We start from the raw sequence: 21,855 nt of genomic DNA, 5'->3' as shown, positions 1-21,855 counted from the left end.
CTATCTAAGTATGTATTTTTAATTTGCGTTCAAAATTTTTTTTTTTTTTTTTTTTTTTACGTGAGGAAATCTTCAAAAGATACTCTCGACCCCGGGAAGAGTCGAGGGTTATGTGGGATTTTTACCCACTAAAACCTCACGGTGGCCACCATCTGCGTTGAGTAGACATCCGGGGATGCTATATGCACGCTACCGGTTGTCCATTCTCTCCTGTGTTCCGATTCTCCACCCGGGTGCATTCAATATTATAATGTACGTGACATATACTATAATATCGGGTGCATCCGGGTGAGGAATCGGAAGACAGCCCTCGCGGTGCGTGTTGCCGCGCACCATGGGAGGTCGAAAGACCCCCCCGACCTTCCTCTACCTGGACCCCCATCCACGACCGCCTGAAGTCCCCCGGCAGTTAATCACCGCCAGCCCTTCCGGCTGTGGAAGCAGAGAAGACGGACAAGATCACCCCGTGTCCATCTCCTCCGCCACCACCATTCCCGCTTTCCTAAGGGCGGGAGTCTGCCCCACGTTTAAATGCTAACAAATCCAACTTCTTAACAAATAGCGTGATTATAATTTATTACTGTAATAAAATAATAATTATTTATTTATTTATTAAAATTTATTAAATAATTAGCTGATGATTTGAGATTAGAGGAAAATTTTCGACTGTGTTTCTCTCTCTAACTTTTCTATATGACAGAACAAAGCATATACTGATCTAATCGTAAGTGACAAAGAAAATGTCTTTATATGATTCAGGATAAAGTGCCCTTAAAATCTTTTAAAATATTTGCCCTACTTGATTATATTAATAAATGTCGCTGTAAATATATATACCATTTAAAAAAGATTCAAGATTTCTTATTTATTATATAACTCAAAAGTATATGGACCTGTATCATATACATACATGTATATAGGTACATTATACAATGTCCTATGATAAGAGATTACAACAGCCTTACAATTCTTCTGCACAATAATCGGAGTACTAGATATTAAAATATTCTCAAATTTTGTTACACAATTCTTAAAACACAAAGACCTTTGCGTTTTCATGCAAGATATCAACGATTTAGCACACAGTGTATATATGTAAATATTATGCAAATATATATATATATATATAATTTACATATCTGAGAAAATATATCTTGTATAAACATATCATTTATGTGATGTTAGAGAAAGTATGTAAAAATTAATGTGTGAAAATTATTAACAGATTAAAAAGATTAATAGATAAAATTATTAATAGATAGTTTAATAGATCTTAAGCTTTGCTATTTCTTATGAAAATTATTAAGTAGCTTTAAAAATACTGTATATAGAGACTTTTATCTTAATAAATAATTTTTCATAAAAGTGATTGTGTATATTATGTATGTGTGTGATAGTATCAATCGCTATTTTTTTTCTTTTTTAGCAAATATTGTATAAGTGTGAAATCGCAAGCTAATATAAAAAGATTCATTTCCAAAAATATAAGAAAAAATAATAAGTTCAGAGAAGTATTTTGAAATTTGCGAGACAATGAGATTGGAGAAATTAAAAACTGACTTTACCACGTATTTTAAAGAAACCTAAGCCATTCCTATTGTGCACTAAGGCACCGAGACTGCAATAATTCTCTATAATGATCGGCATATTAACAACATTGCATTCATGCGATAATAAACTTTTAAATGTGGTATGAAAGGCTTCTATGTCAAATCTTGTTTTGACAATTTCAGTTCCAGCTAAAAAAATATCATGTCATTATTATACAGGTTTAACTTTTGATAGTTAGATACATAGAAGAAAATCTTTTATATAACTGCGTTACTTATGATTTTCATCATTACAAAATCTTGGTGTTCTAACATCTACCTTTATACCAGAATAATGGGTGACTAGCATATGTGAGCCACGGTATATCTTTTGCAAATGGATTCCACTTTTTTATAAGAGGCAGAGGCTGCCCTCTATTCCACAAAAGTCTTATTCCTGACATATGCCGCTTCCTGAAAAATTTAAAATCCTGTTTCCGCAGACATTTTAATATATAGATAAAATCAGCCAATTTAGTTTTATAGCATTTTAACAATATTTTGTAACACATTGTACAAAATCAATAGTTTGACACTTTATAAGAATTGCTTGTAACATAAACACACAGAAAGCGCACTATAAAACAAGTATTTATTAATACAGATACATTTTACAAACAAAAAAGCGAAAATAGCGGTACAATAGTAAAAACAAATATATGTTAAAAGAAAATTAACAAATTGATGTAGAGAATAAGTGCTAACAGACAACATAGCGCAGCGATACCTAGGTTTAAATTGAGTAAGACTAAAGCGATACCTAGGTTCAAATTGAGTAAGATTAGAGCAACCTGTGATAGACGACCATTCTTGACGTACTGCACATTGAATTATAGACGACACACCATCTGCTAAACCACTTAATCGTCTAGAAGATTATTAAATCGATATGAATAAAATGCAACAGACAAAAGCAATAAAGAAGTAAATTTTATTTATATAAAGAATATATTCAGATATATATAAAATTTTTAATTTAATCTTATTTTTAATAAAAGGAAGATTACTAAAGAACAAATTATTTAAAAATTGTAATATTATGCATCTGCATAATACTAATTATATATATATATATTTTAACCATATAAATGATTTTTATACAGAAATAATTCATAACATTACTTACGGTGCAAGAGAAGCAGATGGGTAAACTAATTCCCCTGTAACTATTGTATCAAACAAAGATATAGGTATCCGATTAAAATCGAGTATTTTTAGAGAAATAAAATCATATTTTACAGAGTAAAGAGCTTTCGTCGATAGTAATACAAGTCTTTCCTTTTCTGTATCCCATAAACTTATTCTACAAATAAATAAATTCTCCTATAAATCGCAAAATTGCAATAACAAAGAAAAATCAATGAGCTCTGTTACACTAACGTCCGATGTTATTAAACCCGATTAAGGGTGCCGTGTAACAGAGCTCAATAACTGATAACAACAGTACATACTCTGTCAAAAGCCAGCTTCCTACAAGCTCGTCATTGTTTTCCTGTATCAGATTTTCAGTGCAGTCATTTATCGCTCTTTCCACAACTTCATTTCTATCGGTGAAGAATGTATGAACGTCTATATGCTTAAACGGCACATTACACACATTTCTCGAAGCGGAATTTCGCTTTGATGTGTCATCCGCGCTTTCTGTCGCAGATTTGACAGCTAAAATTGAAGAAAGAATGACCAAAGTTTCTATTCGTCTATTCACTCTTATAAAATTTGAGAAAGAATGAAAAAATATTTTATTAAAAACTCGTTAAATTACCCCAAAAAACTTACAATCGGCATTAGCGATTTCTAGAGTGGCCCTTTCGAAATTTACTGCAGGTCCGTCGTCCAAACACGTCTCTTCCATATCTCTCTTTAAGTTATTTGTCAATTAAAGATGTAACATCAGAAACGATCGAGGAATCACGGTGACATGAACGCGCAATAATAATAAACACTGAAACTTGAGACAAATGCACTCGATCGAATCGCTTGAAAATGACGTCTCGTTCAATCATGCGAGACGCCATATTACTGCATTGTGGGACGTGTTCGAAAATTCTATTCATGGGGTAGAGTAATGGCCTAGTTTACACCGATATATTTTAATCCGTACTAAATATTATGCTGTCCAATCACAGCTGTTCCATTAAAATTTCTTATGTCCTGATTGGTCAATTAAAAGATACTCTATCGCACCGATAGAATTTTCGAACACATTCATACATGTGCAATATGGCGCATGTTTTTGAACATGTATCGATACCATGAAGGAAGAGTAAAGGCTGGTTTATGCAGGCCGTAACTGTTAATTTATGCCGGAACCGTTAAAGTTTAACACTAGGATTACAATGCTTTTGTTCATAATGGCATTATCTTGATTATAATGGATCATTAATGGAGTTATCTTGATAGGGTAGAGAGAAAGAAAGTTAGTTACGAAAAATGTTTTTTATGTTCTCTCTTTTCGAGTTTACATTTACAATATATCGAATAGCTGTCATTGCAGAGATTTTGACAGTTTGAGTGTTCAGGGATCTAACAGTGAGTGATTCTACAATTTTATTCGTTAGATATAAATTTAAAGTAAACACATTTACATTGTTACGTTTAAAGTGTTTCCTACATATATTTTTCTTTATGCCAAGTTGAAGAAGAATGTATTTAAAACATCGCTATTGTCTTCAATTTTTGCGATTTTTGCTATTGGGATATAAGAAAGTTTTTTTTTTCATATCATTGTTATATATAGATGTAACATTTATTAATCTGCTCAACAGTGGTATCAACACAATATATTACAAATATTCTTGTTTTGTATGCGTGTACATCAGCTTTACAAAAGTACTTAAATATGAGTTAATTTAATTCTTTTGCACATTTTTATCATCTGCTATGTTCATACATATAAAGGCCTCTTTAAATGACCTATAATTCGCTAAAATTCACAAGACAAAATTTTATTTATAAATTTTATGTATCATATAATACAAAAAATATTTTTGAACATATTAAATACATACAAATCAAGATATATATCAAAATACATACACATATATTAAAACATGTGATGCATAAAATTATAAATAGAACTCTGTCTTGAATTTTATTGCAACTTATAAATCCTCTAAGAAGGCCTTAAGAGGAAATCTACATTGTTTCTGTACAAAGTAACACGTTAAGGCTGCATTCTGATATTCACTACCAGTACTGAAAATATAGTTTAGTTCATAATTTGTGTCATATACACTAAAGATTTTCAGTACTGGCAGTGAATATTGAAACACAGCCTAAGATATAAAACTGAAAATATAAACAAAGGTTAAAGCAACAGAGACATGTGTGCTATTAAAGAAACATGCATAAAAAATAAATATATATATTTTATGATATTTTTATACTTGCTAGATATATACATTATTAAAAATTTTGGTTTAATTGTTCCTAATATTTAATAGCATTAAATCTATCTCTTTCGTTTCGTAAATAAGTAATCTATAATCCGCTAGTTTTAATACATATGTACATATAAATACATGTACAGTGTGCCTCAAAATTAACATGTCCCTATTATAGAAACCAAGCCGATTGCGAAGGAAACTCTCGAATCTATTATAAAGTCGAGACTTTGAGTTAAAAACAATAAAAAAGCATAATAAAAAAAATGTTAGCATTTTATTGCAGAGATTATAAAATTTATCATTATACATTTTCATTGAAAAGGAATGACCTTAGGACACACTGAACATGCATCATGCAGAATCATGTATATGCAATATTAAAGAATATACACGCGTGCGTATGTACATTATTAGAAAATTTTTCAGTGTTCTATCTATTTTGTTTTTACATCTTATTAATACGTATCAAAAATTGCTGCGTTACCTGTGCTACAACTGTAAGACGCGAAACCATCATTTAATTACGCTTAAATTATAAACGACTCGTACCTCGTGTGCCGGCAAATAGTAGTTATTTAATTATTATGGTACTTTGCATCAGTCTTTTTAAACTTAATGTTAAGCGTCATAACTAAGGCATCCATACCGATCATGTATTCTACGAGGGAAAGTTGAAAATTCGACTAGTATGTCAAAAAATCATGTCAGAGATAAGAACGAAATCCAATCGATCTGCGCGAGCAGATTACTTATAGTATTGTACGTCATCCAACATATTATCCGACGATGATAACGTCAGACTTCGTTCCTCGTGCATCCCTTTGGCATAATTGATTTGTTGCGATACCTACGATACCGTGACGAAAACGAATTAATTATAGCAATGAATCGGTAAAGCTTGATGTGACGAAAAATAACTATATTAATGATTTTTATTATATACTCACGCGTTTCGCCACTTCTTCGTTGTCGCAGCGCACTTTCGGTCGCCTCAATAATTCGGCTACTCCGTCCAAATTGACCGCGGCTGATGAATCGAATCTGGATATCAGCTCTATGTAATACAGGATTACATTGTTGCTTTGCGTCTTTTGCATCGGTTGACAACGCAGAAGATCCGCCAGATTAACTTGGGTCACTACGGCTTTCGTGCCGCCCGAGATAACACGTACTCTCTCGTTAGATACGAGCACTCTAAGATTCTCCGTACCACTACATAGACACTCGTAAGCCACAAAAAGTTCAGAATAGTCGCGATTATTAATGCTATAAAGGAACTCTTGTCCTTCAGCTTGCTGGCGATTATATGGCGGTAGCAATCCAGTAGAACCACTAACGACACGTGGCGGTCGATCGCGCTTCGGTATCGCGCGATGAGCGCTATGTAAAGGAGAAAAGACTGTGTCAAGTGCATAATTCGCAGAAAGCGCAGTCATTATAAATATAATTACATGAGATATATTTTATATTACCTTCTACTTGTCTCTCGTACAGCACTAGCTGTTTCCGTTGCCAGATCTAAAACCCCGACGACCGGTTTTGTTATCGTACCAACTACTCCTCTTCCAAAACCCGCAAAGAAGCCCTAGAAAATTTTACATCTTTAAAAGCTCTCTCTATAAATTATATACTTATAACGTATTTTTATTTAACTGAATTTAAAAATAAAAGTATCTACACTGTTTCTTTTAAAAGATAAGATTATTATTCTATTCAATCGGTTACATACCGGAAAACCCTCATTAGTTGCTCCGTCATAGGTCTGTTTAAATATACTAGTGACACCGCCCAATAGACCAAAACCGAAACCCTTCAGACCCGCAACTAAGTGATCGCTGCTACCTGTAGTATTTGCCCGGATTCTCTGCCTGGCCTCTTCGTGTCTCTCATCCATGATCACTCTCCCTAAACCATCAGACAAAGATTCCGTCACTTTCGCTGCCGAATTCGAAATACCATGCGTGACATTTTTCACTAGGCTCTTCACGCTGCCTTCGTAGATAAGACCGGAAACGCCTTCCGTCACATCGTTCATGAATCCAAGAGGATTCCCTAAGAAGTCTACGGAACCCAAAATAACTGCGGCTTGCCATTTCAATTCCTGAAAAAAATTATTAGATAAATAAATGAACAAAAGAAACGTAAAAAAAAGGATTATATTCATACATCTTTGTAATGTTTCACGATGGAATGCATCAAGAACTGACTACTTTCGAAAGGATGCTTTTTCACGAATGGTTCCAACTCGATAGTAGCGTTCTCGAAGTTGATCAGAGTCAAGCCTAATTTCCGTTTTACAGCTTGCAGATGATGCGGCAATTTTGTCGTGGTGAGCACACTGAGTTTTACCTAGAGAAAAAAAAGGCAGAAAAGAGTTTATACATATATTATCATGTGAATAAATATTGCGGATTGTTATTTATAATATTATATTCTGATATCCACATACTTGATTAGGAACGAGTTTCAAAGCACCAAAATAATATCTTTTAGCATGCGCGGCGGACACCTCGGAGATAAATCTCTGCGCTTTGAAATCATTCTCGTCGACTGGCATTTCCAGTTCCGATTTGCCAATTCCGAGGAACGCTGCCAATTTTAGGATAAATTTCTCTTCCAGATGTACGCACAAAGCTTTAACACTCACTATAACGTGTTTATATATCTCGGCGTTTTGATTCTTCGATTGTAGCTTCTCTACAGCCAAGTGGAGGGCGGGTCGATACTCATCTTCCGTACGAGATGAACGTGTCACGAACAAAACCGATGTGCATTGCGCTTCGAATAGTTGATTGTCGATTTGCACGTCGGCGACGCTCAGGTCCAACGTGGTATTTAACGGGGTTTGCAACATATCCAAAGATATTCCAGCTAACCGCGCAAACAACAGCTCTTCCAGCGGCCGTTGCGATACGATGGACAATCCGAGGCCAGCCGGTAAATTCAGCTTGAGATCTAATTCTCCGGAATCCATTTTTTTTATATCGGCGTCGATCCGGGTAGGCCGGTGACTCACAGCGATGTGTGACCAATCGCGTTCTTCGAGTAGGGCAAATGTTTTTTTCTAAGGTACAAAAAGATCCATAATTGGATATTTATGCTGCATTTTTTTAAATTTCATCAATAATATATACAATATATAAACATGAGCAAATATGACGGAATAAAAGCAAATAGTGAACTAAGACTGATATATACTCTTTCCTTAATGTCCAGGACTTGCAAAACGCGGGTCGGACCATCAGTGGTCACTCTGATCGATAAAAATCCAGAACCCGGGCGTAACTTTTGTCTACCCACTCGTTGTTCGATTGGTGGCGGGTTACCGTGCACCTGAGGACCCAATACCGCTTCGCTCCCTACAAATATTAAGACTTCTTTTTAACTGCGCGAAAAATAGCTATACAATAGAATTGTATACGATTTAAAAAGATTTTGCGAATACAAAAGCTATACTATATACCAGAGTACGATAACGCCACAATTGACTCACTTTGTAACAAGATGGTTTTACAAAAAAAAGTTTCATTTAAAAAAAAAAAAAAAAAAAGACGATAGTGAAGGCAGAAAGAAAAAAAAATATATATATATATATATATATATAGAGAAAAAAGAAACGAAGACTAGAGACAGAAGACAGAAAAAAAAAGAATTAAATAGAGAATGATGTTAGATGATTGCTATATCTTAATACCTCGTCTTTCAAGTGCATTCTAGGAACTCGCTGGCGAACATCCTACGAGCGCGAGGGTACATGTTACGTACCATCTATAAGTACAGAAAACGGAGGTGTTGATCAATAGTTGGTACATCAGAGACAAGGGGCGTACTTTGTTCTACACATATATACATATATATATAAACTATCCATATATTACAAAAAGAGAAAGAGTAAAAAATAGAATGAGCGAAAGTGAGATACAGGGATAAAAGGCAACGGTGGATTCTCGGTTTTAAAAAAAAAAATTTTATTTAAAAAAAAAAAAAAAAAAAAAAAAAAAAATTATATTACGCTTTGGTGCTCCCGAGGAAAATATGAAATGCGGAAATGGCTTATAAGCACAAAAAAAGAAAAAAAAAGAGCAGATGAAGCAGAAATATTATAGCACGTAATATATACTTATAAGTAAAAGCGCTGTTATAGGAAATCAGCGATTTTAATGTGTACTCTGAGACTATACGTACACATTTGCCAACGGGCGACACTGCCGCCTGCAACATTCATGATCAATTTAGATTTTTCTAATTGAATGTAGCAAGAAAGGAATAGTGAAAAAAGTAGAAGAATCTTTAGATTAAAATTATATATATATAGATGATTGCCAAACAATTAAAATCATAGAATAGATGCAACATTATAAGACAAATATCGCGCACCTGCCATCAATTCATTCAATGAAAAACAGAAAATCATATTTTGCCAATTCCAACGATACCGTACACTTATCTTACTAGCTTTTATGTTTTGCATTTACCGATAGAAAAGCATTAGATTTATAACATACACAAGAATGACTATCAGCACGCAAATAAATAATATGTCGAATCAATGTAAAGCAACACAAAATAATAGAAAAAATATTTAAGGACAAAGCGTGTGAAATTAAAAGAAATTTATAGCGTTCGTGGATAATTTGATCGATTTTAATCATCAAGCATTGAATCAGAATATGTGCAAATAGAAGCAACGTCCCAACCTTCGTATAATCCCATAAAGCCGTCTTTCGACTGAACGCACATATTTTTATGCGCGCAGCACAGTCGTCCATCATCGGTGAATCGCCAAGTCTGCGTCGATCTTCGTCTAGGATCCGGTTTCTTCAGGGCGAGAGCGCAATAAGTAAACGGTTGCGGCGCGGTGCCCGCTATGTCCAAAACAAATATCGTGTCCGGAGTTTTGGAATGTTTGTCTCTCGGTGGACTAGAACCTGTGCCGTTAAAATTGCGCCAACGAGATACGCAATAAGTATCATTATCATATTTTCTTTACATAAACTATATACAAAAAACAGCGTAAAAATTGATAATTATTTATTATTGAAATGAATTTGTGGATACTACACCACGCGCGCGATGTGTTCTGTTACCTTCGTGCTGCAGTTGTCCGTCACCAGTCATTCTCCAAAGTTGTGACCTATCGCCATATTGTTTTCTCCGTAAGGCGACCCAACCACCAGAGCCAGCTTCCAAGACTAATCTCTGAGTTTCCACATCCAGCGGGTCCAGGTCGCTTTCGCTTGATCCAAGATCAGAATCGGTCTTGAAGGTGCCTGCCGGAATAAAATCACACAAAGTCGATATTTATTACATATATGTGTACACATAAACAAAATCTATTTTTCTCGTTTTATATCTATTTGACAGATATTACCCGAAAACGCAATGTAAATAAAGTTTTCGTAAGTCAGTCCTCTGCCCTCTCCGAATATATTTAAATCGTAAGAGGCTGTCACTCCTCCAGGTGCTGTTAACACTAAATCGGCAGTTTGTATTGGTTCATCCAAAGCATATGGTACCGAGGAGTGAGATCTCACAGTCCATTGCAAATTATCGGGAACTCCAATCTATACATTTACAAATTTATGACTAATTGATAACATGATCAAATTACGACATAATTACGATTGCTATAGAATTCAACAAACAAACGCAATAACAAACATAAAATTCAATTCAAAACAATAAAAAAATACAAATATTATGTCAAAATTTAAAAGCAATATTCGGATACAGTATTATGATAGTATAAATGTACCTGATTAACGATCAATGGAACTTCCGAGAAATTATCTACTCTTATAGGCGGCGGCATAGTATCGGCATCGGTGAATACAATGAAGTAGGTAGTCTCTTGCAGCACCACATCTACCCGTAGAAAATGCATTTTCCCCATCATGTCCCTGACGTTAACAGTCAATGAGTAATTGTCGTCCAATCTAATACCGCCTGACCACATGCAATCCGGCACATTAGTGATTCTGACGCAGAGCAACAAATCTTTGTCCAGTCGTGGCCAGTGGAAAGGCATGTGACACTCGGGCATGGTTGTTATATACGTCGCCTGAGCATCCGGATGGGACTAAAACCGATATGACGTTGAAAAACCAAGTCATTTTTTTCGATATTAGTTGACTGCATCAAACTTACGACTGTTGTCGTAAAACATTTCTGGGCCAACTCCAACGTATAAGATGATTTATTGTGCAATTGATATCTCGGCGATAATGTGACTACTGTAGTAGCTCTATATCTTCCTCTTGCTGCGCGAGTGGCTACACTGATCAAATAGACTATGTCGGGCCTACCGTCGCGCAGGCTAATTCTCAAACGATGAACCTAGGGAACGTAAGATATACGCACATAAGAATAGACATTTTTTGCCTAATAACAATTTTCATAAATTTATATGATGTATAATATATACTCATCGCTCTTATAAAATAATAAAGATCAAAACAAGCATCTTATTTGAAATATACTAACATGAATGCCAGGCTGTAGATGAAAGTGTTGAGACCATTGCGGTATTCCATAAGGATGCACCTCGGTGCCGATTCTCACCGACAATGTCCTACTGGCCTCCTCGTCGCTGAACGAGAACAGTAATGGTGCCACCATCCTCGCTCTCTCATGCTCCTCAAATTGTCCCGCTGCTTCTATACCGACTCCCTCTTGTCTAAACACTAATGGTAAGCCAGTTTTGTTTACGATCCAGTAAGGCGCAGTGATATTGATTTGCACAGCTGAACCCTTCTCCACGATCACGGCTGCCTGTAAGCACAGCATCCTGCTGGCAGAATCCAGCAGCTTGAGACGAGCGGTGAAGGAACAGCTGTTCGATGGTAATATTATCTGAAATGTGTAATGTGCTTCAAATTATTGAGAACATAAGAATACAAAAGTTAAACAAAGCTATTGATTTATAAATTTCAATGTAGGAAAGTCATATATTATGAATACTACTCATCATATACATACTACTCCAGATCCTGGATAACCGTCTAATTGAATCGTAATTTCCAGTTGCTCAATTAGATTGGCGCAATGCAGGTCGGCGCTGCAGCCCGGCGCAACTCTGCCGCCTTCTATACTTGCTTCATACATCAGTTCGTATGGTAATAAATTCGTCAGCGTTACTGGAGCCATTACCGTGATTGTGTGCGCCGGCAGCACTTGCACACCGTCGAGCGGATAATTGTTTCGTCTTACTGCTACGCACATTCTGCGGAAAAAGTTAACAAACGTTAAGTTTTAATCGTCAGCCTTTATCGAAAACTGAACTTCTAAACAATCGTTCCATACCTGAATATATTATGTTGATTGGTTCGACAAGTGATGTAGCTTTCCGTCACTTCCAACGGTTTCTTAACTATCGTCCAGTCTACAGATTCCACGCAATATTGGAACAAATAGTTCGAGATGAGCGGTTTGAAACACATTTGCACCCCAGTGTGCGTCAAAGGTACAGACATCACCGATTGCGCCGGTATTTGTAGGATTCTCCCAGTGTTAGCTGAGGTCAGCGGTAAATCTAGAAGAGTATGATATAATTCGATTTTGGATTTAATAATCGCCATCGAAAAAGGAATCGCGACAAAGAAAAAAACCAACGTCTTAATTGATTCAAAGATTTTTCCATCTTGATCTCAATGGGGTGAGCTAACTTGTTGGACACCTGGAGGGCTGACCTAATAGTGACTAATTTCCTAGCGGATCCTTCCAATTCTACGGCGAATACGACTCTAGCTTTCGGTATGATTGTCTGAAACTGAACGTTATTTTTATTATTATTATTATTACTGCAATATTTATTACATTTTAAGACAAATTTTTTCTAAGAACAACTAAAAAACAGAGCACGAAGTGATACTATATGAAATGTAATCAAGGTTGGCTGGAAAAATTCAGTGTGTGGAAAAAACCGTGGCAAATTATGTAACATTAAAATATATTTATATAACTTTATACAAAAAGATATTTTTGTTTTAATTAATAAATCATACTAATAATTAATTTAAAAAAATAAAATTAATATAATTTTTTTTTTTTAGTTCAAATTAATATATGAAATTTTTAAAATAAAAACTTTTTAGAGAGATATAAATGTTACTCAATTTTAAGACTTTACTAAATTAAGTTTTTAGTTTATTTTAGTTTAATAAGAAAAATGTATTAACAGAATTAAAAATTGTTACCAATATAGATCTAGTTTACGTTAGCCATTCAACATCTTCTAATAAAAAATTAATATATTTACTACATCAATTTTTAATATATTACAGATTTTATTTTGAATAAAGCTTAAATTAGACAATACTCTCTCAAGTGATGAATATAGAGATAAACAGATCTTCTATTTATTTTATCATTTGTAATAGAAAAGACATTTTTCCGGAAAATACTGGTTTTTACTACTGGCATGGATTTTACCCCAAAAATGTGAAATTTTGCCAACCCTAAATGTAATACAATATGAAATGAGTTTACTATATGAAATGTAGTGAAAAGATATGAAATAATAAAAAATCTATACTAAATGAGGAAATTGGCAAATAAGAGCCGAAACGCATGTTTATTTCTAAACACGAATTTAATTTTTATATGCTATGCTAAAGATGGACCAAAAAACGGTTCAAAACGTACATATTTAATGCATATTTATTAATAAAATTAAATATAATAAAAAAGTTTACGCTCTATAGTTACCGTGCTTCGGTTCTTATTTGCCAATTTCCTCACTTATTGTTAGTATCGTTATTACTCCGAGCCTATTTCTGTTATTATGAAAAATCTATAATAAAAATATATATATAGTATAGAGCGCAGAGACGGCATTATATGAAGAGATAGAAACGGTGAATATGAACAATGCTGCTCGTTAAAACACGAGCACAAAATATAAAATGGAAAAATTGTTTTACCTGAGACCCGGCAACGTCAGCGTTTGCGTGTCTAAAGTAAATGCCTACGCGATCGACAGTCACAGGATCCACGGCTTTCCATCCTTCGATCAAAACCGCAATCTGGTGTCTTCTGATAATATGCGTTGCGTGATGCCTCAACTTGCCTCTCCCTTCGAATGTAAACGATATTGTACCTCCAGGAGTTACCTCTATCCACGTATCGTCCTTGCTCGAGACGTCCTTTCTCGCTTGAGATGCCTTTTTGTCGATGTCTATCGTATCATCCGCAATGGCAATAAATGTTTTAAACCAGAGTCTACAACCGGTATCGTTCTTCAGGGCAAAAGGTACGAAGGGCGATCGGCGTCGATACACTTGTCCTCTCATTACTGGTTTGCCGATAATCGTGCTATCATGGGACAGGTAATAATCCTGCGTCCAGTTGTGTTTAACTAGTTGCACGAGCTCCACTAATGTTAGGGTAACGTTAATATTCACAGAATCCTGGGAGTTGATGGATACATACAGTCTCTTTGGCTCGAGCGAGCCGGTGAGTGCTTGTTCCCATTGAATATTTGCTTGCCAAGGTTCGACAAACGGTTCCCAGCCACTCAACACTCGATTATAATAATCCACGCTAAAGATGGCAGATAGAAAACCAGGCTGCTGTCTTATCTTCCGCATGCTAAAATCCGCCAGTGTGATCTCCAGTAGTGGTACGTCCGCATCACGGCAGTCGTCAATGATACAGATTCGAATGCAAGACGCTTCCAATTCCATAGAACGAAAGATCGAATCGTTACTTGCCGCTGCAGCTGCAGCATCGGAACTTGTCGGCTCTGCATTTTGCGTGAGCCACAGAGCAGCGTCGTCCAGCTGGCCATCGCAGCGGTCCAATGCGATTTTACAGTCGGCTTCCGCAAAACCTAAGTTAACCAGTTTCAATACCTGACTATCCATTAACATTTGAGTACCCTCTACCGCCACTTCGCTCGATCTCTGTTTCGCCCATAAGGTCTGCTTGGGAAGCGAGTTCAACATTCTAGAAAACATGGTCACGTCGTGATAGCTCAATCGAACGCACAATGGTTGCAGTTGAATCTCTAAGCTCTTGTCTTGAGTTAGATCTAGACTTGCTCCAACCGGATCTATAATCGACAAGGCAGTCTCGTTTTCCAGACCCAAAATGCAGGAGAATAATTCACAGTGCGAGAGATTGCAAGACAGTGGTTTCTTGCCCTCCTGCGACATCGAGCGGTACGACAGAACAGCAGTAGTTTTGAGAATCACGACATTGGTGTCGAGAATCGCGGTGTCCTCGACGATAACCAGTTCGGAATCAGTAATGTTGACCTTCAATTCGAACGGTATAGTCATGGTTGCGGTATCGATTTCGGCCTCTTGATTGACGTTTGACATCTGAGCGGTACCGGATAAAGGTTCCGGTTCTGGCGAGTTCAGCAGTAGAAAGTCTCGTACGGCCTGCCACCAGTCCAAAATGGCGGTCAGTCGCATGCTGTGCAGTAAAATGGTAGTCGCCGAATAAGTTTTGCGCTTCCGGTGATGTACTTCGGCTTGAACACGGTCTTCCGCTATGTTGGTGTCGGCCGAGTTCCTCAACGGTTGCAGGATTCGCGTGAATACATTACACTGCCGATCAATCGGTTCATTTTGGAAACGCGTGTCCATGATTAGAATCTCCTGTGATACCAGATCAATGTCCTGCGAACCGTCGCTCAGCGAGTCCAATGTCAGTCGGGACTTGATGAAATTGATGCATGCCAACGCTGCGATATTATGACTCGGATGTAGTTTTACCCTCACGTTCACCAGCTCGAGGATTATGCAGGATCGGGTCCATGTCTTCAAGCGATTATCCACCGTCGGAATCGCATATTCCACTATGTGATTCAAGTCCTGCACAAAAAGACGCAAGTCGTCTAGGTTCTCACCAATGTTATAAGACAAAAGGCCACGAATCAACATGTATTGCGCCGGGTCCAAGGCACAATCCATCGTTGACAATATACCGTGCACGCTGAGATCGGGTATGTCGCGGCTAATATAAGTGTCAAGATTTCGCTCGACGCGCAATTTTAAATGGCACTTCTCCGTGAGCAGCGAGGAGCCCATTTTCTTGACGAGAAAGCCGCCCACTGTTAAAGTGTCCGCGTCTTCGTTCAAGTTCGAGTCGTCGCACTTGAATCTTTCCGCCGCGTAGATGTCCATGTTGACTAGCTCCAGCAACATCACGTCCAGCATGCATTCCGGAACGATTGTCGACGTATCAAATCTATTGTGCGCCGTGAGCTCTCCTAAATCCAGCAGAATCAGTTTATCGGATCTGGAACTCACCGGTAACAATATCACCGGCGCACCAGCATGCAATTGCAATAATAGTCGCGTACCACGCTTATTCATATCTATGACGGCACCGGCGCCAGCCCGCAGATTCTTCATGATGCTCCACAGTTGCGAAAAATGACCGAAAAAAGCCTGCAACTCCGCCACGAATCTCTGCGTGTGAACGTAATGCACGGCGGACATCTCCAGTTTAAGTCGCGCGTCATGTGGTCGATCCTCGCAGTCGGCATAACTCGAGTACTGAAAATTCAACGCCTTCCTGCCGGACGATAGGAATCTCTCGCGATAGAATCGACCATGCGGCGTTAAATCCAGCAACGACATCGAACCCAACGATCCAGATATCTTGGTCTTGTCGTCCATCGCTTTAAGAATGTGCACATTGGCATTAGACACATTGGCTTTGGCTATTTCGCGCTCCTGTTGCGTTAGCACTAGCGTCAACGATCTTACTTCTATCTCCGTTTCCGATCTCACCGGTAGATTGTCATCTATCTTGCTCGCGCTGACGCTATCGCTATCCGGCGTCGTTTGACGCGCGGCAATTTCGTTATTCGCCGTCCCAGACAAGCCTGCAATCCCAAAGAAGTCAAACACCACCATCCACGATTCCACGCTTATCACTAAGTCCAGACAATTGAAGTCCACGGTTACCATTTTCCGATCAAACCGATCTTCTCCCGATATCATAGTCCCCTCGGGTCGCGTCATGGTGATACTCATTAGCACCAAGTTCTCTTCGCTGGCGATCCCGCCCGGCGAAGGTGGCGGTGTGTTCGGCGTATCGGCTGATGAGATAGTCGGTTTTCTGCGCCAGTGAGCCGGAATCGTGCCGTATAAAGTGTCGGTCTCTAGACGATCCGGTAAACTGCCACGACCGAAGGCATTTTTGTATTGTCGTGCGAAGGCAAGATCCGGACACGATTTCGAAGCGCCCGTGAGTAATTTTGCGCGCGCGGGCGCCGATGACTGCATCATGTAGCGATGCCGCGAGCCGATCGGGCACAAAAGATCTTCCATCAGCAAAGAGCGTAACGCGACTTGCACGCTAGATTCGTTCCGATGTAATTTTTCGTATTTGACAACAAAATCGCGCATCGATAGCTCTACTAGCGGCTGCTCAGAATGCGTCTGCTTCAGCTCGACACTGAGGATCGGCAGCTCGAACGAGACCTTCACGCAGAGATCAAGCTTATCTGAATAATCGGACATTCCGTCGGGATCGTCGTATTCCGTCGAGACCGCGGCCGCAGCAGTTACTACGGGCATGGAGAACAATCGATGAAATGTGTCAAGCAGTTGCTCGTATTGACCGCGCGATAGAGATACTTTCAATGGCGTTATCACGGCACCGTTTACTTGTACAATCGGGCTGTTACTTGTATAATCATCAATGTCCAACAGAAAGCTCATACGTGTTATCTAGATCGATCGAAACGCTGGGTAATCGTTTACGCGGTGGGATGGTCCACTCGTCGGCATTTACCAAACCAATCGCCATGTCGGTAGCAGCTGCACCGATCTGACGCGCAAAATTGCTCAAGTAAGAGCGTCGACCAGGAGCAGTCCGTGGACGGAGAGAGAGACGCTCAAATCTGCCATTCTTTTGCTGAGAGCTGCCCGAACACCGGATACTTGCAGCTCTGCTACGCTGCGACCTCTCGACTGCAATTCAAAGGCCATTTGATCAATGATAAATTGCACCATCACTGCGTGACTCAACGAACGATCTAGATTCTCCTCCTTTTTGGGGCTCTCAGGTTCTACGTTGACGACTTCCGTCTGCGGAATACCAGCTGAATTAGAGAAACTTGAAAGTAAATTATACATCAAGCGTATCGCGCCTACTTTCTGCTCGTTCACGTGCACTACCAATCTTGGCAGGTTACCGGATACTGTGACCGACGGGAAATTAGGATCCGAAGTGGTAAAGACACGTCGCTCGACTTGCAATGATATGTTAAAACGCTCGAGAAAGTGCAGAGTCGACATGCTCCTCGTGCGAACGTGCTTCCAATTGTCCTTTGCTTTACCTACCAAAATCTGTAAGTCCACCAGATTGATGGAATACTGATCGTACAATTTCTTATGTAATTCAGTCTCAGATAAAGCTTGGAAATCGTTCAGAGAACCGTTTTCCTGGCTGCCCGGCGGAGTGGAACAAGGCGTTTCATATCTCTCTTCCTCATCATCATCATTATCGCTGTTGATCGATTCCGTTTTTAGCATTACCTGATTCAGATCTGCATAGTTCGATAAATGTAATTTGCCGAAATCGACCACTATTACGGCCGCATTAAAATCGACGAAGCTCTCCACTAACAAGATCTGTGGTGCAGAGATTTTAAATTGCAGATCCCACGACGAACGGTACACGAAGTCACCGTCCAGGATCTGCTCCCAGTTTTTGATCAGCTGTCTCCTCGTGCGACGCTTCATCGCCTGCAATTGCTGATTAGACGATGCCGATCGATGCGGCTTATATATAAAGTCTATCAACCAATATATCACAGTAGGATTGTATACGATGTCCAAGGACTGCGAGTACATGTGCAGCAAATGATCCATATTGACATGCAACGGTTTTTTTTCATAAACCAATTCGAAAAGATGATGTGATGTTTGTTTCGCCACTTTTTCCGAGGATAAATTGCGGACGCGTGAGGAAGTGCTGCTTGACATGATTTGTGGTTGCACCAAGATGGGAAACGTCGAATTCTCCGTGAGAAAATCGTGTAAATATAATGCGCCCAAACTGATTGAGAACTTGTGCGACCCAGATCTAGGTCGTGACTCGTAACTCAGATTCACTCTCTCAAACTTGAGTTCTATCACAGTCTTCGTACCGTCACTGCCATTTCTCGCGGTACACAACGATACCGCACCCTGCACTAAAGCGAAATTAAACTGTCCGAATATCGTGTCACGACGTAGCAGAGTATCGTCATTCATAGTGTCCGCCAAAACGTCCAGCAATTCCCCATCAAAAGTAGTCGAACTATTAGTCGTACCTCCGTTTTGCGTTCCGTTGTTACTGTGAGGTGTTTTCGAGTACCAACCCCACCACTGTGGAAACCACTGTTCGAGCATGCCACGTCCCTGTGGCATTTTTGTATTAGATTCCTGTTGTAACATTGTGGGTCTCACTTTGTACATAGCCAATTCTCTCAACACCCGAAGCTCATCAAAATTTCGCTCGTTCTCGACCTTTTCCTTCAAAGTTTTAGTTTCCGGCGGTAAAATTGAGGTGGGCGTACCTAATAGCAAAAAAAGATACAAATTTGAAGATAAATTTTTTCCATCATTTCGAGCGAATCATGCTGTGAAAATTGATAAAAGAATCGATATTTATACCTAATAATTTAGCATACGCCTGAACATAACTAACGTTCTCTCTGGCTCTGAGAAGAAGGTTTTCCCAGGATGGTTTAGGTTTAAGTGTATCTCTGCCAAGGTGACACCTAGCAGCATATTTCCACCACTCTTTACAATTCTTTTTAACGGGGGTTATTGGTCTGCAACGCCACTGCTGCTTACGACGATCTATGCGGTCGAGTTCCTTGATACATTTGACCATTTCTTCATATTGAATCTAAATTGCAATAATATGTCACTATTTACGGCAAACAATTGCGTTCGATCGATAACACTCACGTCTGTTAAAGACAATGGTACTTCGTCCAAAAGTAAATCCACTACGATACGTGGCTTATTATTAGACCTCAATGGACGTTCAGTTCGGTCTCTTTTAATATGCGCTCTTGCATTTACAGGTGATAAAATATGCCGTTTCATCATATTTTTGGATTCGCTCATGGCAATCTAAAAATTAGAGTCATAATAAAGTAATATTATATATATAAATATATATAATACAAATTAGAAATATAAATACATTACATTATTACTGAACTCTTCACATTATCTATACTTACAGCTAAATCACCCAGATTTAGACCACCCAAGAGTTGATCTTTTTTTACATGATTCCAATAAATGGAAAGGCTATCGAGTTCCATTAGTTTAAAAGATGCATCTGTAAGATTCCAAGACGTGGAACTAGGTATCCAGCTAGCATCACAACTTTGAGTCGTTAATGCTCCAATTGTAATGCCAAATGCGATACCATTATCTATATGTAAAAAAGAAAAGATCAATAAAAGTTTCATTGAAAAATTTTATTGTGTATTATAATAATTCAGAAATTAAAAATATACTTTAAAAACTTTTTTACATACACAAAATATAAAAAAATTGCTTACCATTCGATAATGTTACATCATCTTCATACCTAATATGAACATCTTTGATGTTCAACTGTAAATTTTCAATAATATTTGTTACTAGAGATGTGCCATAATTCAGCCATGAACTGTAGCTTGAAGCGTAATAACCAAGATTATGTTCTATGTCAGCTCTCCATCTGGCTTCCAATGCATCTAATCGACTAAGTTTATATTCTAATATTGCTTGTTCTTCCAGTTCATTGTCGTACTGAAAATTTGTTCTTACACTAGTTACTTAAGATATATATGTAAGATTTATTCTGTCTGTGTATAATTTTCATTAATACTATTAATATTCTAATAATGATAATAATAGAATAAAAATCTCTTGTTAATATTTTACCTCATCCAAATTAATTGGTCCTGCTACTAGATAAAGCTGCTCTATGCCTATCACCCATGACGCAGTCCTTATTTGTCTAACTGGCACTTGTAATCTAATTTTACCAATAAAACCAGCCTTAATTTCCATCGGTAATCCAATGTGACGCAGAGCTTCGCGTTTCAAGGGTAAGTTTTCTAATTCAACTTCCCCTAAATGTGTGGAAATAAATCCATTACACAGATCGATTAGCATAATATACATAAATAAAAATAAAATAATATAATTATGAAATTACTCAGTTCTTATAAAAATGATATACTATACGAGAAATATAAGTTATTTTTATTTAATATATTGTATGCTACAACAAATCGGAAATATAGTTGACAAAGATCAAGCAATATAGGTTCTTGAAAATTTTTAAATGCGTAGCGTAACATAACCTCACCCGATAACAAGGCAATGCTCAGCTGATCCGTGTTCAAATTTTCTACATATTTGCCAAGATAATTGTTCAGCACCCAAGCCACAAGTCCCTCCAACATTTTGATCAAAGATCTTTGTTACTATCGAATCGAAAATATCTGTATGAATAGGCATAAGTAAGGTTTGTATAGGTTATGTCCCTTATATTTCATTCGAATTCTCGAAATTTGCGAAATAACAGCCTGTAAAGACAAAATATTTCGATAGACGGTATCTGACTTTCGTACGATCGACATCTTTCATACCTCGACTATCGTTGCATTTCTCATTAAAATTTCGTAATTTGTCATCGACTGTGAATATCATTTTAAACAACAGCTTCTTTTTCTCTTTTTCTCATTGACAACCATCAAAACGTATGCGTTCCACTACTTGCCGTTCGCAACATTTGAAAGTATCAACTGTCTTGGTTTAACTTTCGATGAACAACAAAGATGAAATGATTCAACAAGCATTGCGAACGTCAAGTGGAACGCAGTAATAATAGCGACAGATTCTTTTTTTAGCGCATGCGCG

The 21,855-nt window shown here is 37.8% G+C and overlaps 2 protein-coding genes across 2 annotated transcripts; both read right to left on the bottom strand.

Moving 5' to 3' along the window:
* Positions 1 to 846: 846 nt before the first annotated feature.
* On the bottom strand, positions 847 to 3,641 carry LOC115236800 (tumor protein p63-regulated gene 1-like protein). Its single transcript, XM_029809491.1, has 6 exons — positions 3,366 to 3,641; positions 3,041 to 3,248; positions 2,716 to 2,892; positions 2,350 to 2,457; positions 1,870 to 2,003; positions 847 to 1,739 (listed from the first exon to the last, which is right to left on the bottom strand). The coding sequence occupies exons 1-6, from the start codon at positions 3,439 to 3,441 to the stop codon at positions 1,549 to 1,551; spliced, it is 894 nt and encodes a 297-aa protein (XP_029665351.1). The 5' UTR covers positions 3,442 to 3,641; the 3' UTR covers positions 847 to 1,548.
* A 500-nt stretch (positions 3,642 to 4,141) lies between these two features.
* LOC115236760 (vacuolar protein sorting-associated protein 13D-like) lies at positions 4,142 to 21,778 on the bottom strand. The gene is given in 27 exon segments (XM_029809426.1): positions 4,142 to 5,822; positions 5,923 to 6,355; positions 6,448 to 6,560; positions 6,705 to 7,076; positions 7,142 to 7,324; positions 7,425 to 8,039; positions 8,174 to 8,334; positions 9,161 to 9,187; positions 9,673 to 9,903; positions 10,063 to 10,245; positions 10,347 to 10,539; positions 10,731 to 11,054; positions 11,123 to 11,311; positions 11,459 to 11,827; positions 11,954 to 12,197; positions 12,278 to 12,506; positions 12,587 to 12,743; positions 13,897 to 17,643; positions 17,645 to 17,786; positions 17,789 to 19,499; positions 19,597 to 19,834; positions 19,897 to 20,064; positions 20,178 to 20,374; positions 20,505 to 20,736; positions 20,872 to 21,062; positions 21,302 to 21,521; positions 21,585 to 21,778. Coding segments are annotated over 26 exon segments (10,848 nt in total). The 5' UTR covers positions 21,399 to 21,521; positions 21,585 to 21,778; the 3' UTR covers positions 4,142 to 5,720.
* Positions 21,779 to 21,855: the final 77 nt, after the last annotated feature.

Source organism: Formica exsecta, unplaced genomic scaffold, assembly GCF_003651465.1.
Source record: "Formica exsecta isolate Colony F162 unplaced genomic scaffold, ASM365146v1 scaffold26, whole genome shotgun sequence".
Lineage (NCBI taxonomy): Eukaryota > Metazoa > Arthropoda > Insecta > Hymenoptera > Formicidae > Formica > Formica exsecta.
The sequence above is the reverse complement of the archived record's forward strand: the minus strand, read 5'-3'. Positions and strand labels throughout refer to the sequence as shown.